A 20,067-nucleotide genomic window follows, 5' to 3' on the forward strand; every position below is an offset into this window, starting at 1 on the left:
TTGATCATATCAATAAATTCGATGAATTTTGACTAACGGATAGATTTATTTGTTAGATGAAAACAAACTTTAAGATTATTAGATGTAATTTTCCTAATCACAAGAAATTTATGAATAATTACACCGAACTTCAGTGGAGGGAGTGTTTTATCCCAAAATAATATGTTTCCTATTACACTTCATATACACAATTACTAGTATAAAAATATATATATATATATATATATATTATATTATATGGTTAATTACACTTAAATTCTCTCTAAAAATGTAAAATTATATTTTTTTTCCAAAAAACTTACAAAAACACTTGCACCCTCTCTCTCAGTTTACAACTAGACCCCTTTCATTAAACTTTGGACTAAAAATGCTAATGTCAACAAAAATTTTATATAAAATTTGAATTTTGCTTCTTGTTCTGTATTTTATATAATTTATTGACAAAAATACCCTAATAATTGTTATAAGTGAATGCAAAGACTAATTATATTGTCAATAATTTGTAAGGAATGCTGAATAGAGCGTAAAATTGGAAGTTTATATATTTCTTTTGTTATGGTTAGCATTTTCTATCTAAACCCTAACGAAAAGGGTACAATTAAAAACGAAAAAATTTCAATCAGGGTGTAAGTCTAATTCTAAAATTATTTTTGGGAAAGAATGTAATAGTGCGGTTTAAAGAGAATCTAAGCATAATTAACCTGTGCTTAGAACTTTATATGAATTGTAATATGAGACAAACAAGTTGTTCGAGCGCGAGTTAAATTCTTAGATGGATTTTCTCCACTGAAAATGATTTGAAACATTTGAGTTACACTTTTTTGGGAGAGAGTTTAGCTCTTTTGTTCTCGTCCTAAATATGATTAGATGAAAGTAAATTTTAAGGGTATCAGATATAATTTTTTAAATCAATACAATAGCAATTTCCTCAAAGCTTGGACTGGAAATTAGAACGACGCCGTTTGGGTTGATTCCCAATTTATATCTCCCCCCGTCTTTCCTCGTTCTCTCACACTCGCCGCGTTTTTTTCCCATTGGAAGCTCTCTCTCGCGCAGATTTCGTCATCAATCTCCTCTTCCTAACCCTAAACCTAGTTTTCATCCCGATTTTATGCACCCTGGTTCTATTGCGTATTGTTCAGCAGGTAATATTTTCTTCGCACCTGTGATCATCTTTTGGAATCTATTTATCGTTTTGGATTTGTTTGTATGTGTATCTCGTATGCTTACCTGGTATAGCTTGTTCGCGATTGTTTATATAATTTGATATTTTGTTGTTTTTCTGTTTATATGGTGGACTCTTTGAATTTTTATTATTTTGTTTGATCGTGCTAACATGGTGAGAGGGGCGCCGGGGGGGTAGGAATTGTAATATTTTGTTGTTTATAAAAGGGGTTCTTCAGAGAACGACTCTACGTTTTTAATAAGATATTCGGATCATAATAACATAATTTGATTTTTGCTATCGATGTAGCTCATAGTTTCTGTCTCACGCCTTCTGGGAAGACTTTTCTTGGGAATTACAATTTTATCCAGATTCTTGTTTTTTCTTTTTGTTTTCTAATATTCTGGCTTTATCTTGTTGCTTACTAGTTTTGGATGATCAAGAGTTCATCTCTGTAATTAGTTTAGGCTATATGTGTTATGTGGTACTTGCCCTAGTGTTTCCTAGCCACTTCCCCTTCAAGACAGATGACTGTTACTGTCTAAAAGAAAAGAAATTAAAGGAAAGGTAAATGGTGGTGTTGGTTTCCTGGTGTTTTCTTATTTATTTTCTGAGTCCTGTGTATTGTTTGCCAAACTTTTATGGCATTCTTGGGGCAAAATGATCTAAATTCTATTATTTGCATATGATTGATTTGACTTGCTTGGCTGTTCTTCCTGTCCTTCAGATGGCAGCAAAGCCCCTCACAAGTGAAGCAATTGCTCTAGCTGAGAAGAAAATGGACATGACTTTAGGTATGATGTCAACAATCAAAAGTTCTAATTTACCCATTTCAGACAGTTTTTATTGTTAGGTTAATTGAAGTCTTCTTTCATTTCAATTTAGATGACATTATCAAAATGTCAAAGACTAATGCTATGAAGCCTAAGAGGCAAAGAATATTTGTAAGATACCTCGTCTGACTCTTCTGATTCAGATCAAATTTCAGTTGTCTGATTAGTTCTAATTGTGCTCAAATAACTGCAGCATAGTGGTAAAAAAATTGTTAACAATGCTTCCCAAGATAACTCTTTCAAAGTCCGAAGGTATATGGACACAAGATCGTCTCTTAGACAGGTATATTACAAACTATAGACTCTAACCCATATGTGGTGTTGATTGATATATATATATATATATATATATAATATAATATGTATGTGTGTGTGTACATACTGCACCTTGTATATGCATGTGATGATTCCTTTCTTATGTTTCATTGTTTTTTGGTGGGCTGTAAGGTGGTATTGGGTGCAGTTGGTGTCTCAGTATTTTATGTGGTATATGGTATGATTAAGGTTTTATTCTCTTCTGACAGGGAACCCTTACTCTTCGGAGGTCAAACTTTAAGGTCAATCAGTTTCCTTTGGGAATTGAGGCCGCTAGAAAGGCTGCTTTTGCTCCGATTCGCAGTAGAGCCTTTAAGCAAAGTAGGCCATTCAGTGTGAATAAACCAAGGTACTGCCAGAGTGTTATTGGGATTTTATGCTTGACTGAATTATTTGGCATTGAGCTGGTTAGGTGGAGGCAGGCTTAATGGTTTTCTCCACTGGTGCACATAATTTGTGGTCCCTTTGTTTTGTTGACTTTGCCATGTGTCCCTGCTTGTCTATTTTTGAAGGCCGAGGTTGTTGCCCTGCATTTATTTGTGCAATAGCATAGCCAGAGTGCATTTGGTTCTGTTGTGGGCAGAAAAGGGGTGGCCTTTCAGCCATATCTCCGTCCTCCCAAAAATTGGTTCTGGGATGCACCTTGTTGAATATTTTGAACATTTCATTTGGCTTGTTGCAGCCAGAGAAAGTTGCTTTGCCATCATACAAGAGCATAAAATTTATGCATGAAAATTAAGAGTAAGACAGAGAGTTATCTACCTGATGTACTTTGCTGCGGTTGCCCTAATTTGATAGATTGCCCCTACATGGAATAGATCATGTTCTGAGTCCTCGTGCTGCTATTATCTGGGTAATGTTTGGGGGATTATGAAGTTTTAAGGTCCTCTGTTTCAGTTGTCCGTTTTAGATATATGATGCCATTTGGAGGTGTAATGTGGATGGTTCTCTGGCAATTGATAGCTTCTTATTCATTCCATTTTGAACTTATTGGCTGCCAACTTGAATTGGACAAGCTTTTGTAATTGGGGAAGTCAAGCTGATATAGGGCATGCTGTCTCCATTGGCATGAGTATGTCTTCGGGCCTATAAAGACATGGCTATTCTTCAGATATTTGACAACAGCTTTTCTGAACTTCTGAGGTTTTACTCCCTGTTTTCTCTGTTGCCCGTGTATTGATGGTTCCAGGACCACACGGGTTCGCATGGTTACTTGAATTTTTCACCTGGGTTGCCTATTCAAATGTGAATCTATGCTTTTAGGCGAGATTGTACAGTCAGTTGGAGTGCTTTTTGGAGGCTATTTATACATAGCTTGTATGATGTTTTTTCACAACCTCAAAGAGTACGTGCAGTCTTGATTTGTCTCACAGCTGAGACCATATGACATAGGAAAGGTGGTTGTTAAATACACAAAAAGTTTTCTGTGCCTCTGAAGGTTGATCGATTCTACTTGCCAAGTTCAATGTAGTGGCTGAGTCGGGGAGACTTTTATGCTCATTCATGGTGCCTGTTTTCTGAGTAATGGCCAGCATCAATATTTTGAATTGAGTAAAAAGATAATAAGCATCGAATGTAGCCTGTTATATTACGGTACTGTAAAATAAAATAAAAAAGAGACTGGTGTAGATTTCAAGTTGCTTCCTGGTCAGATGGTAGAGTTGAAGGATATATGTCCCAAATCTGGATGGTTTCAGTTTCCTGGTCGGTATTATTTTAACTCACATTGTTATGTAGATTATCCAATTTTTGTTCGTTATGTTTGTGCAGGGCTGGGGCCCCGACCATCCAGAAGAATCCTGTGAATGGAGGTGGCTTTACTGTGAAGGTATCATCTTTACACCTAGCATTGTGCAACCTGTGCATGTAATATATTTAGTCATCATACACTTACATCCACTGGGGGAAAGAAGACATGCTACAGATCATGCATTTTGTATCCTTTCTAATCTCTAGAGGGATGGTTTTACTACGCTGGAGATTGCTTTAGCTTTCCAGACATAGAAGTACTGCTTTGAGGACAATATCTTGTGGAATGGTTTCAATTGTAAAGAAGTCCTTATATGACTTGGGTCTTGTTTGAGTCTTCATGTCTCTTCTATGTAACGATATATGTTTTTGATAACTGTGTGTGAGGCAATGAGGACATGGAGCCTATGCTTCGGTTTGATATTATATCTTTTTAAGATATGTGGATTAGTTGACTTTTATTGTATATGTGCAGAAACCACTGCAACAAATCAATATAGGCCCCAAGCAGAATCATCAAACGTTGGACTCGCTATTTGCTAACATGAAGGAAGAAAGGAAGCGGGTTTTGTCTCAACAGAATAATTGGTCAAGAAGAAATGGAAGCAACCAGCCTAGAGTACCTTGGGCAAGAGGTCATCTGCGCAATTAGTAGTGATAAAGGAAAAATGTAGTCTGTATGCAAGTTCTTGGTAACTAGGAGATATTAGAGCATGACAGCATGAGTTCCATGTTTCTGTGAAGATGCATGGCTGTCTCTGGCATAACATTCTTTTATATTGATTGATAGTTTCAATTTTGTATATCATTTGCTTATGATTTTGCTGAAACCTGTGATGAATTGAAATGGGGTTTTGAATAGATCTGTCGTTTTAATCGTGGGGCGGAAGAAGTTGTATTGGGTGACGACTGACTTCAGACTATGCTGTGTGCTCAGGCAGATGTTTGTGTTGTTATAGTGGGCTGTTAACACATACAATTCCTTGTACGTTATAATACAACTAGGAACTTGAGATTCATAACAAGCATATGTCAATCATATACTAAATAAAATTTAGTAGTATGATATAGGGTAAATTATATTAACGCCCTTGAGATTAGATTAAATTATTCGAATATTCCTTGTGTGTTATAAAATTACAGCTACACTCCTTGAGGGGTGTTAGTATAATATTTTTTAGTAGATGTTTGGGCAAGTTTTTCATTTGAATAGGGAGTGTAGTCGCAATTATAATTATAACTTCAAATTATGTAGTTGTGATTTTGTAAATCACATAGAATGCGTATTTTAACCTCATCTTAAAAAATATCAATGTAAATTATCTATATTATATTTGCTTATGTATATTGTCCAACTTATATTTATTATTTACTTTATTGACGGATAAAGAGATGGATAATTTTGATGAATTACACAAAGTATGTGAAAAAGGAATAGGGAAGTGTGTTGTTATTTTTAAGGTAAAAATGAAGGAAAGAGTGTAGAATTAGTGTGTGTGTGTGTAAGGAAGAAGGGCAAGAAAGGGGGTATAGGTAAATTATATTTATTCTCTGCCTCTGCCTACTTACATAATACATACATAGATGAAGGGTGAAGCAGATGTGAGATGGAGGAGGACAGAGTGAGTCACAATCAAAGAACAATTGCTTTTGGTTTCATGAAGCATCAAAATTAGGCAGACAATTGATCATCTAACAACCCCCACACCATCATTTCTTCACCCTAATTTCACTTGGTAATTCTCAATTCACGTGAGGAAAAGGACAAAAATGATGCCCAAAATTAGTCCCATACGTACATAGAAAGAAAAAGACAAGCTTTTCTTAACTTAATTTATTGTATGTGGGATTGGATCTGATCTAGGGTTTTGGTTGTCGAGAGGCTGAGGGTATCCTAAGATGCCCATCCCTCCCATAATTTACTAATCAATTACTTACTAAAACTACAATTCATATATAACATTAGGTTAAGTACTTCATTCAATATCAATACATCATCACCTCTCTCACACCTCTTCTAATTACTATATGACGCTACTTCACTCTAATTCACCATCCATCTGCCCCAAATTACTCTACCCCTCTTCATTTTTGATACAATTATAAATATTTTTTTATTATTTAAAAAATTATAATTATTTTCTCAAATAAAAAATAATTATGTAGCCCCTAAACGGTAAAGTGGACAATACTATCTTTACTCTTACTGCTTTTGTTTTTTAAAAAAAAAATTATATACAAACTTTTGAGGGTGGATAAAATAATAATCTATAGAGAATATTAGTCCATAAAAATACTTCAGAAAATTATAAAATACATAAAAACAAATTATAACTTATAATACAAAAAAATAATTTGGCCAATTCACCACACAGATCTGATGAAAACTTAACAGAGGCTAAGAACATGGGCCAGTTGTTAAACAAACATTATAATTAAAGAAGTATTTGTAATTTTTCAAATAACAAAAAGTTATTTATAATTATGTCTAAGCGTAAGGGAGTCGGTTGTACTTTACCCTAATAATAATAATAATAATGTGTTCGTACGTACGTACATACATACATAACTAGTGTTTATCCCAATATCTATACTATATATAATTGAAGAGGGTGGTTTTGATGTCTATTTATTATTTCGTCAGTTATTTTTGTTTTATTTTAAAATTTATTTATTTATTTTGTTTTTCTATATTTACATATTCAAGTAACTACTTCTCCCCACTTATTATTTCAACTAGTTGTATGTGACACATTCGATACATGTGCATAATAAATTTAAAATAATTTAATATCATGTATTAATTTTTTTTGTGTGTGGAAAAAAATGAGTATACGAAAATAATTTAATAAAAAAATAAATAATTTTGAAAGAGAATATTTGGAATAGCAGGAAAAAATAACTATTTAAAAAATAGATTTTACTATTTGTAGATAGTAGGGAAAAAGTGACAGTTAGTGGGTGGAAAAAAAAAATAACATACCAAAAACACGGGAGATACCAAAGAGATGCTCTCCCTTAATATACAGTATAAATTATTATATTTTTTATTTTTTTAAAATTTATTTATTCTCTCTATTTTATTTTACTTAATTGTATTTTGTCAACAAATTATTAATTTAATAAAAAATATTATTGTATTTGTCTATGCATTGAGTATGCATTTTCAACTAATTTATATTGAATTTGATTCATCGTAAGTATCTAGTAAAAGAATTTAAATTATAAAATATTTTTAATCAATATTCTTGATATATTGTCCAACTTATTTGACTTGAGTTTAATTTTTACTGAATCAAATATTATAAGTACAACCGTTTATTTATAATAAATATATATATATATATATATTTTTATTTACTACAACTACCGTATAGTGGAAAACAATTTAGGAAAAAGTGTTCTCATGTATTTGACCATTTGTACACGAGAAAAGAACCGAACAACTGCGGACTGCGGAGCCACCAGCATCCGTCTAAAAAATTTCACCCTACAAGTAACTTTCAAAGATTCCACCCACCCACCCACCAAGAGGAAAACTACAGTGAAGAAAAATTTACAGTGAGCCTGAGACTAGTTTTCTTTCGTCGTCCTCACACGTGTATCTCTCTCTCTCTCTCTCTCTTTCTCTATATATATATATTTGTGTGTGTGTGTGATAGTGTGGAGGGACTGTGATCGGAGCTTGCTCTAGTTATTCTTGTATACGAAAAGAGTCTATAGCAGCCCAAGAATCTGATTTTTAGGGTCTTGATATCCTGTTCACTGAACGATGTCGTCGAGCATACTGGTGACGGGTGGTGCTGGCTACATTGGAAGTCACACGGTGCTTCAGTTGCTTCTGGGAGGTTACAAGGCCGTGGTGGTGGATAATTTGGACAATTCTTCCGAGATTGCCGTCAAGAGAGTCCAAGAACTTGCCGGTGAACATGGTTCAAATCTCACCTTTCACAAGGTCCGTTACTTTCATCAGATTCTTACTTTTTCTTTTGTGGGTTGTCCGATTTTGGTGTTTTTAGTTGTGGGTTTGGTGTCAAAGTTTGATCTTGGCTGCTTTTAGTTTGATCTTCGGTTTGTTAGTCTGGTCGGAGTGATGGTAATGAGTGGGATCTTGGGGATTTCGTAATGTTTGTTGTTTGTTCCGATCTGTGCTTTTTTGGTTACTAACTTTGTGATGACTTTTGTTTTTGGATGTGGGAGACGTATATATGTGTGACTGAAGAATTGATTTTTGATAGTTTAGATTTGATATTGAATTGGATGGATTGGTGTGTATGAAGCAACATCGTTTGCCAATGTTGTAGCGAGCACGATCTGTTCACTTTTCCTTCCTGGAAGTAAATCTATGATCTTTCATTAGTTGATTTGAGCGTGTCTGCTAATGAGAGTATTGCGATGTGTGCAGTTCCAAATTTGGTTGCTCTTTTTGATCGCTATTCTTTTTATCTTTCTCAAAGTGTTTGCTTAGTTATTGATATTTGATCTGTACAGTTTCTTGTCATTAGGTGCAGAACATGACCTTGAAATTTAGCATATATTGAGTTGGGTGATTTAAAGAGGGTGAATAGTGATCTGAATTTACTTTGCTTGAGATACTGGGCGGGATTTGGTTTGCTTATATACATTCTCAGTTCCTAATCAGTTCAACTTTAATAGATTTATTCAGAGAGTATGTTTCTTCTACGAGTATGGCTTTGACTTCCATTTCTAAAATACCTGGTATTTGATTACAGATTGATCTTCGTGACAAACCGGCACTTGAGCAGCTTTTTGCTTCTGAGAAGTAAGTCTCAGTTGAGTGGTATTTTTTATTGTTTTAGCTCTCAACACTGAGCTTTTTTACAGGTTGTGGGGAAGGATCTTTGATTGACGGACGGTGTGGTGGTTTCTTCTTGTTGTGTTGAAGTACTTATAGTTCGATATATTAGTTATTCCAGAAAATAAGTTTCCTTTTTGTGCATATTGGTTTTAGTAGTTATAATGAGACTCCTGTTTATGTTTGGCCATTCCTCCATAACGCGATAACTTGCTGAAACCATGTTGCTTCTGATGTATTTAATGAAGGTTTGATGCCGTTATCCATTTTGCTGGATTAAAAGCAGTTGGAGAAAGTGTGCAGAAACCCTTGATGTACTATGACAATAACCTTATTGGTACAATTGTTTTACTGGAAGTCATGGCTGCCCATGGATGTAAAAAGGTACATGAAGATTCTTTGAAATACAGACATTGTATGCGCATTTGTATCAGTTTCATTTTCTTGTCTTAACTAGTTCTTCATTTTTCAGCTTGTATTTTCATCGTCAGCAACTGTTTATGGTTGGCCGAAGGTGGTACCGTGCACAGAGGAATCCCCCATTAGTGCTATGAATCCTTATGGACGGACAAAGGTGACCTTTCAGTTACTATGTTTCGAGAACTAAGCCCACCTAATGATATTGATGCTGCTGGTTCCAAAAAAATGAGAAAATAAGCATGACCATTTTGTTAGGACTTGGTTGCTTAAGCTCATGCACATTTTGTGCCAGTTTACCTACTCCTTTTTTTTTTCTTTGGTTGTTGCTGAAGTGCTGTTAGTTTGTTTCTTCAGCTTTTCATTGAAGAGATATGCCGCGATATTTATCAGTCTGACTCGACATGGAAAATAATATTGCTGAGGTACTTCAACCCAGTTGGTGCACATCCTAGTGGCTATATCGGTGAAGATCCTCGTGGAATCCCAAACAATCTCATGCCGTTTGTGCAACAAGTAGCTGTCGGAAGGCGGCCTGCACTTACGGTCTTTGGAACTGACTATGGAACAAAGGACGGAACCGGGGTAAATACTCATAACTATATCTGGGATTCTAGGCTTTGTTGCTAATTACTCCCTGCTCTTTCCTGTAACTACATGCTTGGTTTACTGGATTTGGGATGTCCATACTGCAAATTTTACCTGTCTACATGCTGCAATTCTCATCCTTCTGGTTCATTTTGAAAATGTACTCCCATCTCCAACCCCAACTTGTCTTCCTATCCTCTTGTGAAAGCATGAAAACCAGGAGTGATGGGGGTGGTATAGAAATCATTCATTTGTTATGGTCTGTATTTTATTTATTTCTTTAACTGCATCTATAATTTTCAGGTACGTGATTATATCCATGTCGTGGATTTAGCAGATGGCCATATTGCTGCTGTAAACAAGCTTGCTGATCCTTCTGTAGGTATGAACTCTGAGTGGGGCAGTTCCTTTGTCAGTTTTGAATTACTCTTTTCCCTCCTTAAGCTGAGCTTGTTGTTTTGCATTGTCATGTAGTGTTAAACTTGCGAAAGGACTATGGATGAGTTCTTTAATTGGATCTTGAATATTTAAGTATCAAATATTCATATTGTTTCTTTAACGCCCCCGAACAGGACACTGATACCAATGGTATGAATTTAGGTATATTATGGCTAAAGGGAATGTGAACTCAAATTTTAATGTTCAGTTCTCATGACATATAATTGACTTTTAGTAATTGTATGTCATGAAATTTGAACTTGCTCGTCTCTTGATCTCAAACTTTAAAGTCAGTTAATCCCCTTCATTTTATTTCTCAGCACTATTATGTTTTCCAAGGATTTAGTAATTATGAGACTTATCAAACTAAAGTTAATTTTCCGGTACAAAACAATATTCAAAATTTAGGGGTCCTTTCTCTTCTTGCCTTAACATGATGGAAGGTTCTGATGAGCCTTATGAAGTATGATAGCTCACAATTTATGAATTGTCATCTTTCTAGATTCTTGATGCTGGTATTACTATATTACCAGTTAAAACTTATTTTGATCCCCTTGATTATTCTCATTTCAAGTTTTTCCACCATATGAAGCATTTTCTTGTGGCCTGAATTAGCATCCTTGTACTCCCATTTAGATTCTTGTGGGTATAAGCAATTCCCATTGTTTGAGACTGGAGATCGTATAATCCTTGATGAGATTCCCGTTGGTTATGCACCTTATAATAAACAATGTAAATCTGTTACTTCCCCGTTATCTGCTAAATCCCTTGTTGCAGTTTTTGCTACGCCTTAAATTTACTCTGCTGATCTAATACAAAATTCAGTCGGACACTGAGTCTTTATCGCTTAATCTTGATCCAATTGTGTAAACTGCAGGATGTGAGGTTTACAACCTGGGAACTGGGAAGGGAACATCTGTACTGGAAATGGTAGCAGCATTTGAGAAAGCATCTGGAAAGGTCAGATCTTGAAATAATATTATTCTGTTTTTGGAAAAAATAAATTATAATACATCAATATATTTCATATCTACAAAAAAAACCCTATGATTTTGTATTGGGAATTAAACAGCCCACCATGTCAGTGGCATCTTTGGTTGCTACAATCAACCTAAGAACCATCTCTGGAAAGAACAACGGCTGGAGTTGTGATTATTTACTCTCAACGCATTTATAATTCCTGTATTATCAAGTAAAGAGCTCTTCTTTCAATGAAATTTTCTGTTCTGGTTGTCCAGAAAATTCCATTGGTGACGGCTGGTCGACGACCTGGTGATGCAGAGATTGTATACGCTTCAACAGATAAAGCCGAGCGTGAATTGAACTGGAAGTAAGTTTTCAACTATTTCAAGTCATTGCATGAGCAAACATCACTTGTTTGTGAAATAATGGACTTAAAGGTATTTATATGGAGAACCGTTGCCATAGCAGTGAGGCATCTGCATTAACACGATGTTGCACACACACACTCTCACATTTATATGTATCTATGCTTGGTAGAAAGGGGGTGTATCTGTCGGCCTCCTTTCTCCCACTACAAGTCGAGTATAAAATAATTTGCTATTAACTTGGAATGCGGTTTTAAGCTACAAGAATAGTTGCAGATGGATGATTAAATGTTTTTGCATATTTGAAGGGCGAAATACGGAATAGACGAGATGTGCCGAGACCAGTGGAATTGGGCCAGCAAGAACCCGTATGGCTATGAGTCACCGGAATCGACTAACTAAGTTGGAGCTGCTCCATGATTGCCTTTGTACCAAAAATCTTTGTAAGAGTTTGATTCAGGCTGAGTTTTCCGGATTGTATGAGAATGAGAGGTCTTTCCTGTCTGGGCTGTTATCTAGAATGATTCAAGAACATGAGTTGTTTTGAAGAACCTTAATAAATTCAAACACACTTGTGCTGTGTAAATCATCTCTCTCCCTCCCCCTCTCTGTCTCTGTGTGTGTGTAATTTTTGAACCAGCTCCGAGGTGAAAAGAAGAATAGCAGCCTGCGGTTGTTCGATAGTTTGTCCGTCCGAGAAAACATGAGATGAAATGAATCCGATTAAGATCAAAATAATTTGTAATGTGAATTAAAAGCCAAATAATGATAATTAATAGGGTAAATTACATTAACGTTTCTTGCAATTAGGCTAAAATTCAAATACTTGTTGTTTTTTTTATAAAATTACAGCTACACCATCTTGTGAGGCTATAGTTGTAATTAAAGGTAAAAGATTACGTGTTGAAAAAGATAGAAATGTTTATATAATTTGTGGGGAATGCCAATATAATTTATCCTAATAAGAATAATGTGTTATTTAATAAGTAACATATAATGGTTATATTATTATTATTAATTGAAATAAATTGATTATAATTATTTATGTCAAATACCAATATCTAACAACGAGCATTACAACAGTCATACCCTAATCAATAATATCAAATAAATTATATCTAACCAACATATATTATTACAATAAACAATACTTACACATATTATGGAGGTCTCAACTTTATCAACTGAACTAGACCTCCTCGACTTAAAGTACAAATATTTGAAGAGTGATTGAGACAACAATTCCTTCCTCCTATAACTTTTGTGTTTATTACAACTAACTCTCCAAATACCATCCAGATGCTTCTTTGCATAATTAACAAGCAATCCTTTAGCTTTGCCAATAAGATCTAACTTAATTTGTGAAGTTAAGGCACTATAGTTTTAGAGGTCATGGGTTCGAACTCCATTTTATACGTTAGATATTGTGTCTGTTGGATAGTAGGCGTGTTATTTTTATTGAATAGTAGGTATTGTTTCTAATGTAATAGAGGTGTTGATTAGATTTTATTTTTTTGATATTTTGATCAGAGTATGATTGCTATAATGATTGATTTTCGACAAGAATAATTATAATTAATTTATTTTTTTTATAGAATAATCACTTTTGCAAAAGTGTGTGCCAATTTAATAATATCACAATTAACCATTGATATGACACTCCATAGAATATTTTATATAGGAATGGTTACTTGCCAGCTAAGTGTCGAATAAGAAAATAAACAAAAAAGATAATTATTATTAATAAGATAAGTTAAAGCTATTTTTATTAGAATTTAATATAATTATATAAATATTTTATTATTTTTTTAATGTTTAAGTCTTGTTTGATAACGAACTCATTTTGTTAGCCCATTTAAGTTAACATCCCATTTATGTAATAAATTGATTAAAATGTACTTTTAGATTATGAATTAGAATTTTATTAATATTTTTTAGAATTTTTTAAAATATTTTTATGGACTAATATATCAAATGAATTATTTACTCTTATTCTTTTATATTTTTTTATTAAAAAAATTAATAAAGTTATAATAGTAATTTCCACCTCAAACATGGGTTATATAATTATTTTTTTATTTTTTAAAAAAATAATTATAATTTTTCATATAATACAAAATATGAATAATTACACTCCCCTTTCCTGAAGTTTGGTGTAATTAAACGTAGGGATTTGAAAAATTATGTCTAGCATCCTGAGGTTTGTTTTCGACTAACGAATAAATCCTTCCGTTAATCAAAATTCATAAAATTTGCTGATATTAACAAACCACAATGAGTCTAAATTATATAAAATTTTAGAAGAGGAGCGTGTAGTAAAAAATATTAATAATTATGTCAAATTTTCAGAAAAATGTGACTGTAATTTAGGTTGTGATGTACAGCTACAATAATAGGAATAATTACTACAATAAGTTAGTAATAAATTAATTGGGGATAAATATAGGATTTTTTCAATTTTTTTTGTTAATATTAACGAATTCAATGAATTTTGACTAATAGAGGGACTTATTTGTTAAATAAAAGAAAATTTTAGGAGTACTAAATGTAATTTTAATAAAAGGTCTATATGTAATTATATCAAATATCAGGGGAATGGGTGAGTTAATTATCTCATAATAATAAAATGTGTGAATGAATAAGATGGGCATTTCAAATTTTGGCGGAGGGAAAGGGAAATTATGTATAATTAAGGCAGCGCGTGCACCTGACTCGCTCTTTATTCGCTTGTGCAAAGAAAGAAAAAAAGCAATAATGTTGGCGTACAGATCGTCGCCGTCGTTGTAGTTAGAATAGGTGGCGGAGTAGAGATGTAGATGTAGAGAGAGAGAGAGACGTTGAAAAAGCAAATCTTTCTTCTGACAAAAACTTGGGCTGTCATACTTTTAACCGCCGATTGCTCTCCTCATCTCCTTCGTTCTAAAGAGGGGAAAATAGGACAAAATTGGCGCCTTCCCGGAGGTGGGATTTCTTTGTCTGGTCAGATGTTAATGTATACACGAGATTCGGACACGATACGTGTTTTGATTTCTTGAAGCTTATTGACCAATGTTGGATGTTGTTTCCGTTCATGTGTCATGCTATTTGTTGTGTTGTGTGTTCTGTCCCCGTGGACAAAGATTTGAGGACTCTGTGATGTGTCTGTTGTTTGTGATTGGTTGTTCAGTTCGTAGTGTTTCTGACATCCTCTGTTGGAAATTGGATGTCATTGGGTTGATTCGGCTTTAAGGAAGATCATGCTTAAACGAAATTTGTTGGGATCTGATTTTCCGTGTTTCTATTTTACACAATCACTTTCTTGCTCAAAACCTTAGATCCATCTCTCTCTCTCTCTCGAACTTAAGTTGAGATGAAGGTTTCATCTCTTCTTTTTTAGGGAAATTTTTGTGGGTAGGAAGTTGAGTGATTCAAGTTATTGTATTTGCTGTCTGAGTCTGTCGATACAAGTATTATAATGTCTCTGTGTCATACAAACTCTCCTAGGATTTGCATTAATGAACAAACTTCCAAAATGACTAAGTTGTCTGTATTTACAAGTTCATGCAGGTCCGAGGAGAATAAATAAGAAATTATGGCATCAGAAAGCGAGAGTACTGCTGATCCTTCAGGTCCTATTGCATCAGACAGAGAAAATTTTGACCTTTGCGGGCCTTTGCACCTGACGACAGTTGATTGGTAAGACCTCAAACTCAATACTTCTATGTCTACAAGATCGACAAGGATGCAGATCCAACAAGAGATGTCTTCCCATCATCTCCTGCTGTCGTCGTTTCATTCAATGAACTGATACTGCTTGTCAATATTGCAACAGCTATTCCAACTGAATTTACCATTTCACCATCAAAATGAGAAGCCATGATTCTTGTACCTATATATTTACAGGAAAGATCCCATTCACCGAAGGTCTGTGGCAGCTTGTTTGGTTCAGAGTGTGTATGTTTTGGAACGAGATCGCCAAGAAAAGCGAGAAGGGAGCCAAGCCCTTGCTCCTCCTTGGTGGAAGTCTTTCAATTTTCAGCTACACTCGCAGCTTATTGACGATGCTGATTCTTGCGTGTTTGGTGCAATATATGAACTCAATTCCACAAACTCAGACGGCAAAGATTCAGCTCCACGCTATGTAATTGCTTTTCGAGGCACTATAACCAAAGGCGACGCCTTTACACGAGACCTTGAGCTTGACATCCACATAGTCAGAAACGGGCTGCATCAAACCTCTCGATTTGAGATAGGGATGCAAGCCGTCAGGCATATTGTTGCGACAAATGAAAGTTCCAATGTCTGGTTAACCGGTCACTCCCTAGGGGCCGCCATGGCACTGCTTGCTGGCAAGAACATGGCAAAGACGGGTGTTTTCCTCGAAGCGTTCTTGTTTAATCCGCCGTTCTTCTCAGCCCCAATTGAGAGCATCCAGGACAAAAAAGTGAAGCACGGGATACGGTTTGCAGGCAGCGTGATTACAGCAGGCCTTGCTTTTGCCATGAAAAGTAACCAACAAACAAACAGTTCGGGGAGTACATTTGTTGCCTTGTCTGCATGGCTGCCATGTCTCTTTGTCAACCCTGCTGATCACATATGCTCGGAGTATATTGGCTACTTTGAGCACAGAAAACAAATGGAGGATATCGGAGCAGGAGCCATTGAAAGGCTCGCTACCCAACACTCGATCGGGGGTCTTCTGTTGAATGCAATGGGTAAGCAATCAGAAGAGCCTCTGCATCTTATACCATCAGCAAATCTAACGGTGAACGTAACCCCGGCACGAGACTTCTATGATGCTCATGGTATTCATCAGTGGTGGAGACCTGATCTGCTGTTGGATTCAAAGACTTACAACTATAGATAACTGCATTTCTTTCATTTGTAATTAGTTCATTGTTTAAACTGTTCCCTCATTAGCTTGAACTTGGAAATGTACTGTACTCAAAGTGCAACTAGATTGAAATAAAATCATTGTAATTCTCCACTCCACCTCTGCATGGATATGGCGGTTTTTCATCTCAGTTTTCTGCCTTCAGCTTCAGTAGTCTCCCATTAGAAGGACTGGAAAACCATAAGAAAAGACTTCAACTAATCGAACATGTCAGTGTAGGATCAATCACAATGCAAAATACATATCGCAATACATAATACTACAACATTGACCCTAACAGTGATCTTGTACCGATCATATACAGAGAAAAATATTACACTCTGCAATACAAAAGTAGCATTAAGAAAAGGATAAAGAGAAAGAGAGAGGTAAGGTTTGATGTAAGAAACAATTTCATATTTCTTGTGGCAGCAAAACTACAGAACAAACTCGTATATCTTGTCAGAATGACTATACCGTCCAAGTAATACCAACAAAGCATTTTACAACAATTTTCGCTTGGTATTCGCTACTCCAAGGACAAGGCAGAAAAATGGCCTCATTGGGTTATCCCTTGAATCTCCGGGGTCCTTCCTTTTTCTTGCTGGAAAATGTCACAAGGTAAAGAGATGAGGATTGGAGTAAACCTTCAATTTGTAGTAACGAATGAACAATCATTGATCCACATGAAAACAATCACAATTAGACTACGAAGTAGTGGTTCAGCCAGAAGATGATTGGTGGTCATATCACAAACACAATGCTGATAAGACATAACACAAGCTCACCTGGAAAAGCATAGGAAGAGCAACAAACAATATATAAGACTTTAGAAAGGTCTAGCAACTTTTAATCACACAAGGACAACAAAGGATATGTTTGTGTCAAGGAAATTGGAAGAAACTGCATAGCAACTCAAGGCATTGGACAAGATCTGCAAGCCAATTATCTTATTGAGGTCCCCAAGTTTACATTTTCAAAATTAATAAGCAAATAAACAAAAATGGAAAAACTTCACGTGTCAAAGGCATGTTTGCAATTTCTTCCACTAATTCAGCCTTAAGCAGCTTCAGAAATTAGGACAGTTACTGAGGATAAGGGTCAGGACTTTGAACTCCCAAGAGATTCACCCAGAGGATGTAGGTTGTAATTTCAGACAGTTGAAACCTTATAAAGTTCGTGTACATTTTGGCGGCAAAAGTGAATGCTACAAGTATTTAGGAAGCATAACCTGCTACCTTGATGGAGTTCCATCACTTTTTCTGGCTGAAGCATCTCTGCCCCCCCCTCCGGAGACAACCTCGTCCATGCTTTGCCCACTTCGTCTGTACCTGCCACCAGATGCCACATATGCAGGACACGGCCGATAAGCTTTTATCGGCCACCAACCAAAACCTGGGACTGTAGCAATTCCACCTTGAATTCTTCCTTCACCGTTGCAACCCTTTTCAATCTCCTCTCTTCCGCAGGCCTTACAACCCCTTTAGAAAATTTTACATGGAGAAAAAGATGATCATCATCCCCAATTAATTGCAGGCAACATATTGCAAAGCTCTTATTCAAAGATAAATGAATAACAAAATTTCACCTTTCCACTTACTTACTTGAGCTTTTCGCATGCAGATTTGAGATCACCTCCATTTTAGATATGTTAAATTAATTTTCCTATGTATGAATAAACCTTTTTATCACCTTGAAATGGAAACATGATCAAACATGGCATTTAATTTTTCTTTTTCAGTTGAACAATTGTGAAACAGTCCAAATATCATAGGGCAGATTTTAACCATTCAAATATTATTAATAACTAATAAACGACCAACAATTAGTAACAAAAAATAGAACACAAATCAAGCTTCTGAAAAATCTAAAATCATTGGATAAGTTTATCCACTTTGATCATTTTAACAGACCAAAAACATCCAAAAGCGTAGACTCCTTCAATAAAACATGAATCAAGTTCGGTCCACTTGAAATTTTATATGCTGCATCAAAAACTATATTTTGCGTCTGTTGGGTTGTTCAAATCAATAAGAGAACTGATCTCCTAGTGGGGAGTAGGTGACAAATGGAAGATTAATAGATGGAAATCTTCGACTACCCCACGGCAAAAGGAGATAAACTCTAACATGCTTAACTTCAATTTTCATGAAAGGATTGATTTATATTAACATGAATAAAATTGCAGATATAGAGTTCTCTCATAATAAGTCCTCAGACAAAACAAAGCTTCCAGCTTTACACTGATATAGTTAAAATATCAACTTAGGGAAATGCTATTTGTGACCAACCAATCCTTCTAAACCTCTTCAAACCCCCATGACTACTTTTAATTTAGTGCAACCATTTCCCTACAAGGTTAATCCCACAGTAAAAACTCTCCCGGACATTTATTTGAATATAATGTTTACATCATCTATTCTCGAATCTTGATCAGTGAATGCAAGAGAATCCCCCTGGAGAAAGAAACACCATTTTGGATATGATCTTGAACATAAAAACAATATATTTAGGCATAAACTACACTCCACCTAATGCAAGAGGACAGAAAAAGATGTATTTCAGCATAAACCATTCCTCAAGACAGCTTACAATAATTGAAACAAGATCAGAGCAGCCAATCCCACAAATAACAATAGTTGATTCAATTTATCAAGCATACTGCACCAAAGATTCATCTTTTAAAGCAGATAAAGAATATAAATAATACATCGTCCAAGACTAAAAATTAGGAAAATGAGGAACCCATTGACCGACGTACGTTAGAGGAGGAAGAGAGCCCGAGTCCACAAACATCTCATCAGCTGATGGAGGGCTCCCACTTTCTTCCTCCGCGTCGTCTTCAACAACAGCTGTCTGAGGCGACGAAACAGAACGTGGTTTCAGCGGACTAACACGTGGCGACAGTGAAGACAATTGGGGTTGGGTGATGAGGAGAGAGGAAGATGAGCATCTGTAAGAGCAGAGAAGCTGTTTGGCTAATGGGTAAAATCTGTGGGGTGGAGGTTGTTGTGGGGGAGAGAGGGGGAAGAACGTGGTGGTTCTACAGCTGCAGGTAGCGGCGGTAGCAGCCATGTCCGGTGTTGCTCCGCCCCTGCTCAATGTGTGTCCGCCACTGCACTGCGTGGAAAGATATCTTCTTACATGGGATAAAAGCAGCCACTACTCGAAAATATGATTTTTTTTTAAAAAAAAATTAAAATTATATTCGTACACCTTCTATTTCTCCATTTATAATTGCACCACTTATGCTAAAATTTAAATAAAAAAATACTGATTTTGTCATTCATTCAACATTTTATATAATTTATTAATAAAAATAATTTTATATTTGCAAGAAGTAAATACAATATATATAAAAACAAAAAAAATATAATGTAATAAAATATTATTTTTAAATTATTATTATTAGATAAAAAGTAATGATTGGTGATTGCAAAAAAACTAGTAACGTTATCAATAATTTATGCGAAAATGCTGCATTTTTTGTCCAAATGATAGATACAATTCTAAATGAAAAATTGGAAATGTAATTTCAATTTTTGTTTGAGAAGAAAGGTAAGTTG

At 35.2% G+C, this 20,067-nt stretch overlaps 4 protein-coding genes across 8 annotated transcripts; 3 read left to right on the top strand and 1 right to left on the bottom strand.

Annotated features, from left to right (window-relative positions):
• The first annotated feature begins 984 nt into the window (after nt 1-984).
• Nucleotides 985-4,940, top strand: LOC105159158 (uncharacterized). The gene is made up of 7 exons (XM_088879903.1): nt 985-1,145; nt 1,893-1,959; nt 2,051-2,109; nt 2,192-2,281; nt 2,523-2,662; nt 4,084-4,141; nt 4,538-4,940. Exons 2-7 carry the CDS (start codon nt 1,893-1,895, stop codon nt 4,712-4,714), a joined length of 591 nt encoding a protein of 196 aa, XP_088736029.1. The 5' UTR covers nt 985-1,145; the 3' UTR covers nt 4,715-4,940.
• A 2,755-nt stretch (nt 4,941-7,695) lies between these two features.
• LOC105159167 (UDP-glucose 4-epimerase GEPI48) lies at nt 7,696-12,235 on the top strand. Its single transcript, XM_011076132.3, has 9 exons — nt 7,696-8,017; nt 8,796-8,845; nt 9,127-9,262; nt 9,351-9,452; nt 9,653-9,880; nt 10,187-10,265; nt 11,199-11,281; nt 11,560-11,651; nt 11,958-12,235. Exons 1-9 carry the CDS (start codon nt 7,835-7,837, stop codon nt 12,049-12,051), a joined length of 1,047 nt encoding a protein of 348 aa, XP_011074434.1. The 5' UTR covers nt 7,696-7,834; the 3' UTR covers nt 12,052-12,235.
• A 2,879-nt stretch (nt 12,236-15,114) lies between these two features.
• Nucleotides 15,115-19,674, bottom strand: LOC105161804 (uncharacterized). Of its 5 annotated transcripts, none has more exons than XM_088884935.1 (3): nt 19,263-19,674; nt 17,740-17,982; nt 15,115-16,692 (listed from the first exon to the last, which is right to left on the bottom strand). In XM_088884935.1, exons 1-3 carry the CDS (start codon nt 19,574-19,576, stop codon nt 16,650-16,652), a joined length of 600 nt encoding a protein of 199 aa, XP_088741061.1. In that variant the 5' UTR covers nt 19,577-19,674; the 3' UTR covers nt 15,115-16,649. The 5 variants fall into 5 exon arrangements, with proteins under 5 accessions (XP_088741061.1, XP_088741076.1, XP_088741068.1 ...); XM_088884950.1 differs by having other exon boundaries at nt 17,733-17,982; nt 19,263-19,672; XM_088884942.1 differs by lacking the exon at nt 15,115-16,692 and adding an exon at nt 16,897-17,105 and having other exon boundaries at nt 17,733-17,982; nt 19,263-19,672.
• On the top strand, nt 15,196-16,620 carry LOC105159174 (GDSL esterase/lipase At4g10955). Its single transcript, XM_011076145.3, has 2 exons — nt 15,196-15,324; nt 15,532-16,620. Exons 1-2 carry the CDS (start codon nt 15,221-15,223, stop codon nt 16,493-16,495), a joined length of 1,068 nt encoding a protein of 355 aa, XP_011074447.1. The 5' UTR covers nt 15,196-15,220; the 3' UTR covers nt 16,496-16,620.
• Nucleotides 19,675-20,067: the final 393 nt, after the last annotated feature.

This window comes from Sesamum indicum, linkage group LG1 (assembly GCF_026168435.1).
Source record: "Sesamum indicum cultivar Baizhima isolate 11 linkage group LG1, ASM2616843v1, whole genome shotgun sequence".
Classification (NCBI taxonomy): domain Eukaryota; kingdom Viridiplantae; phylum Streptophyta; class Magnoliopsida; order Lamiales; family Pedaliaceae; genus Sesamum; species Sesamum indicum.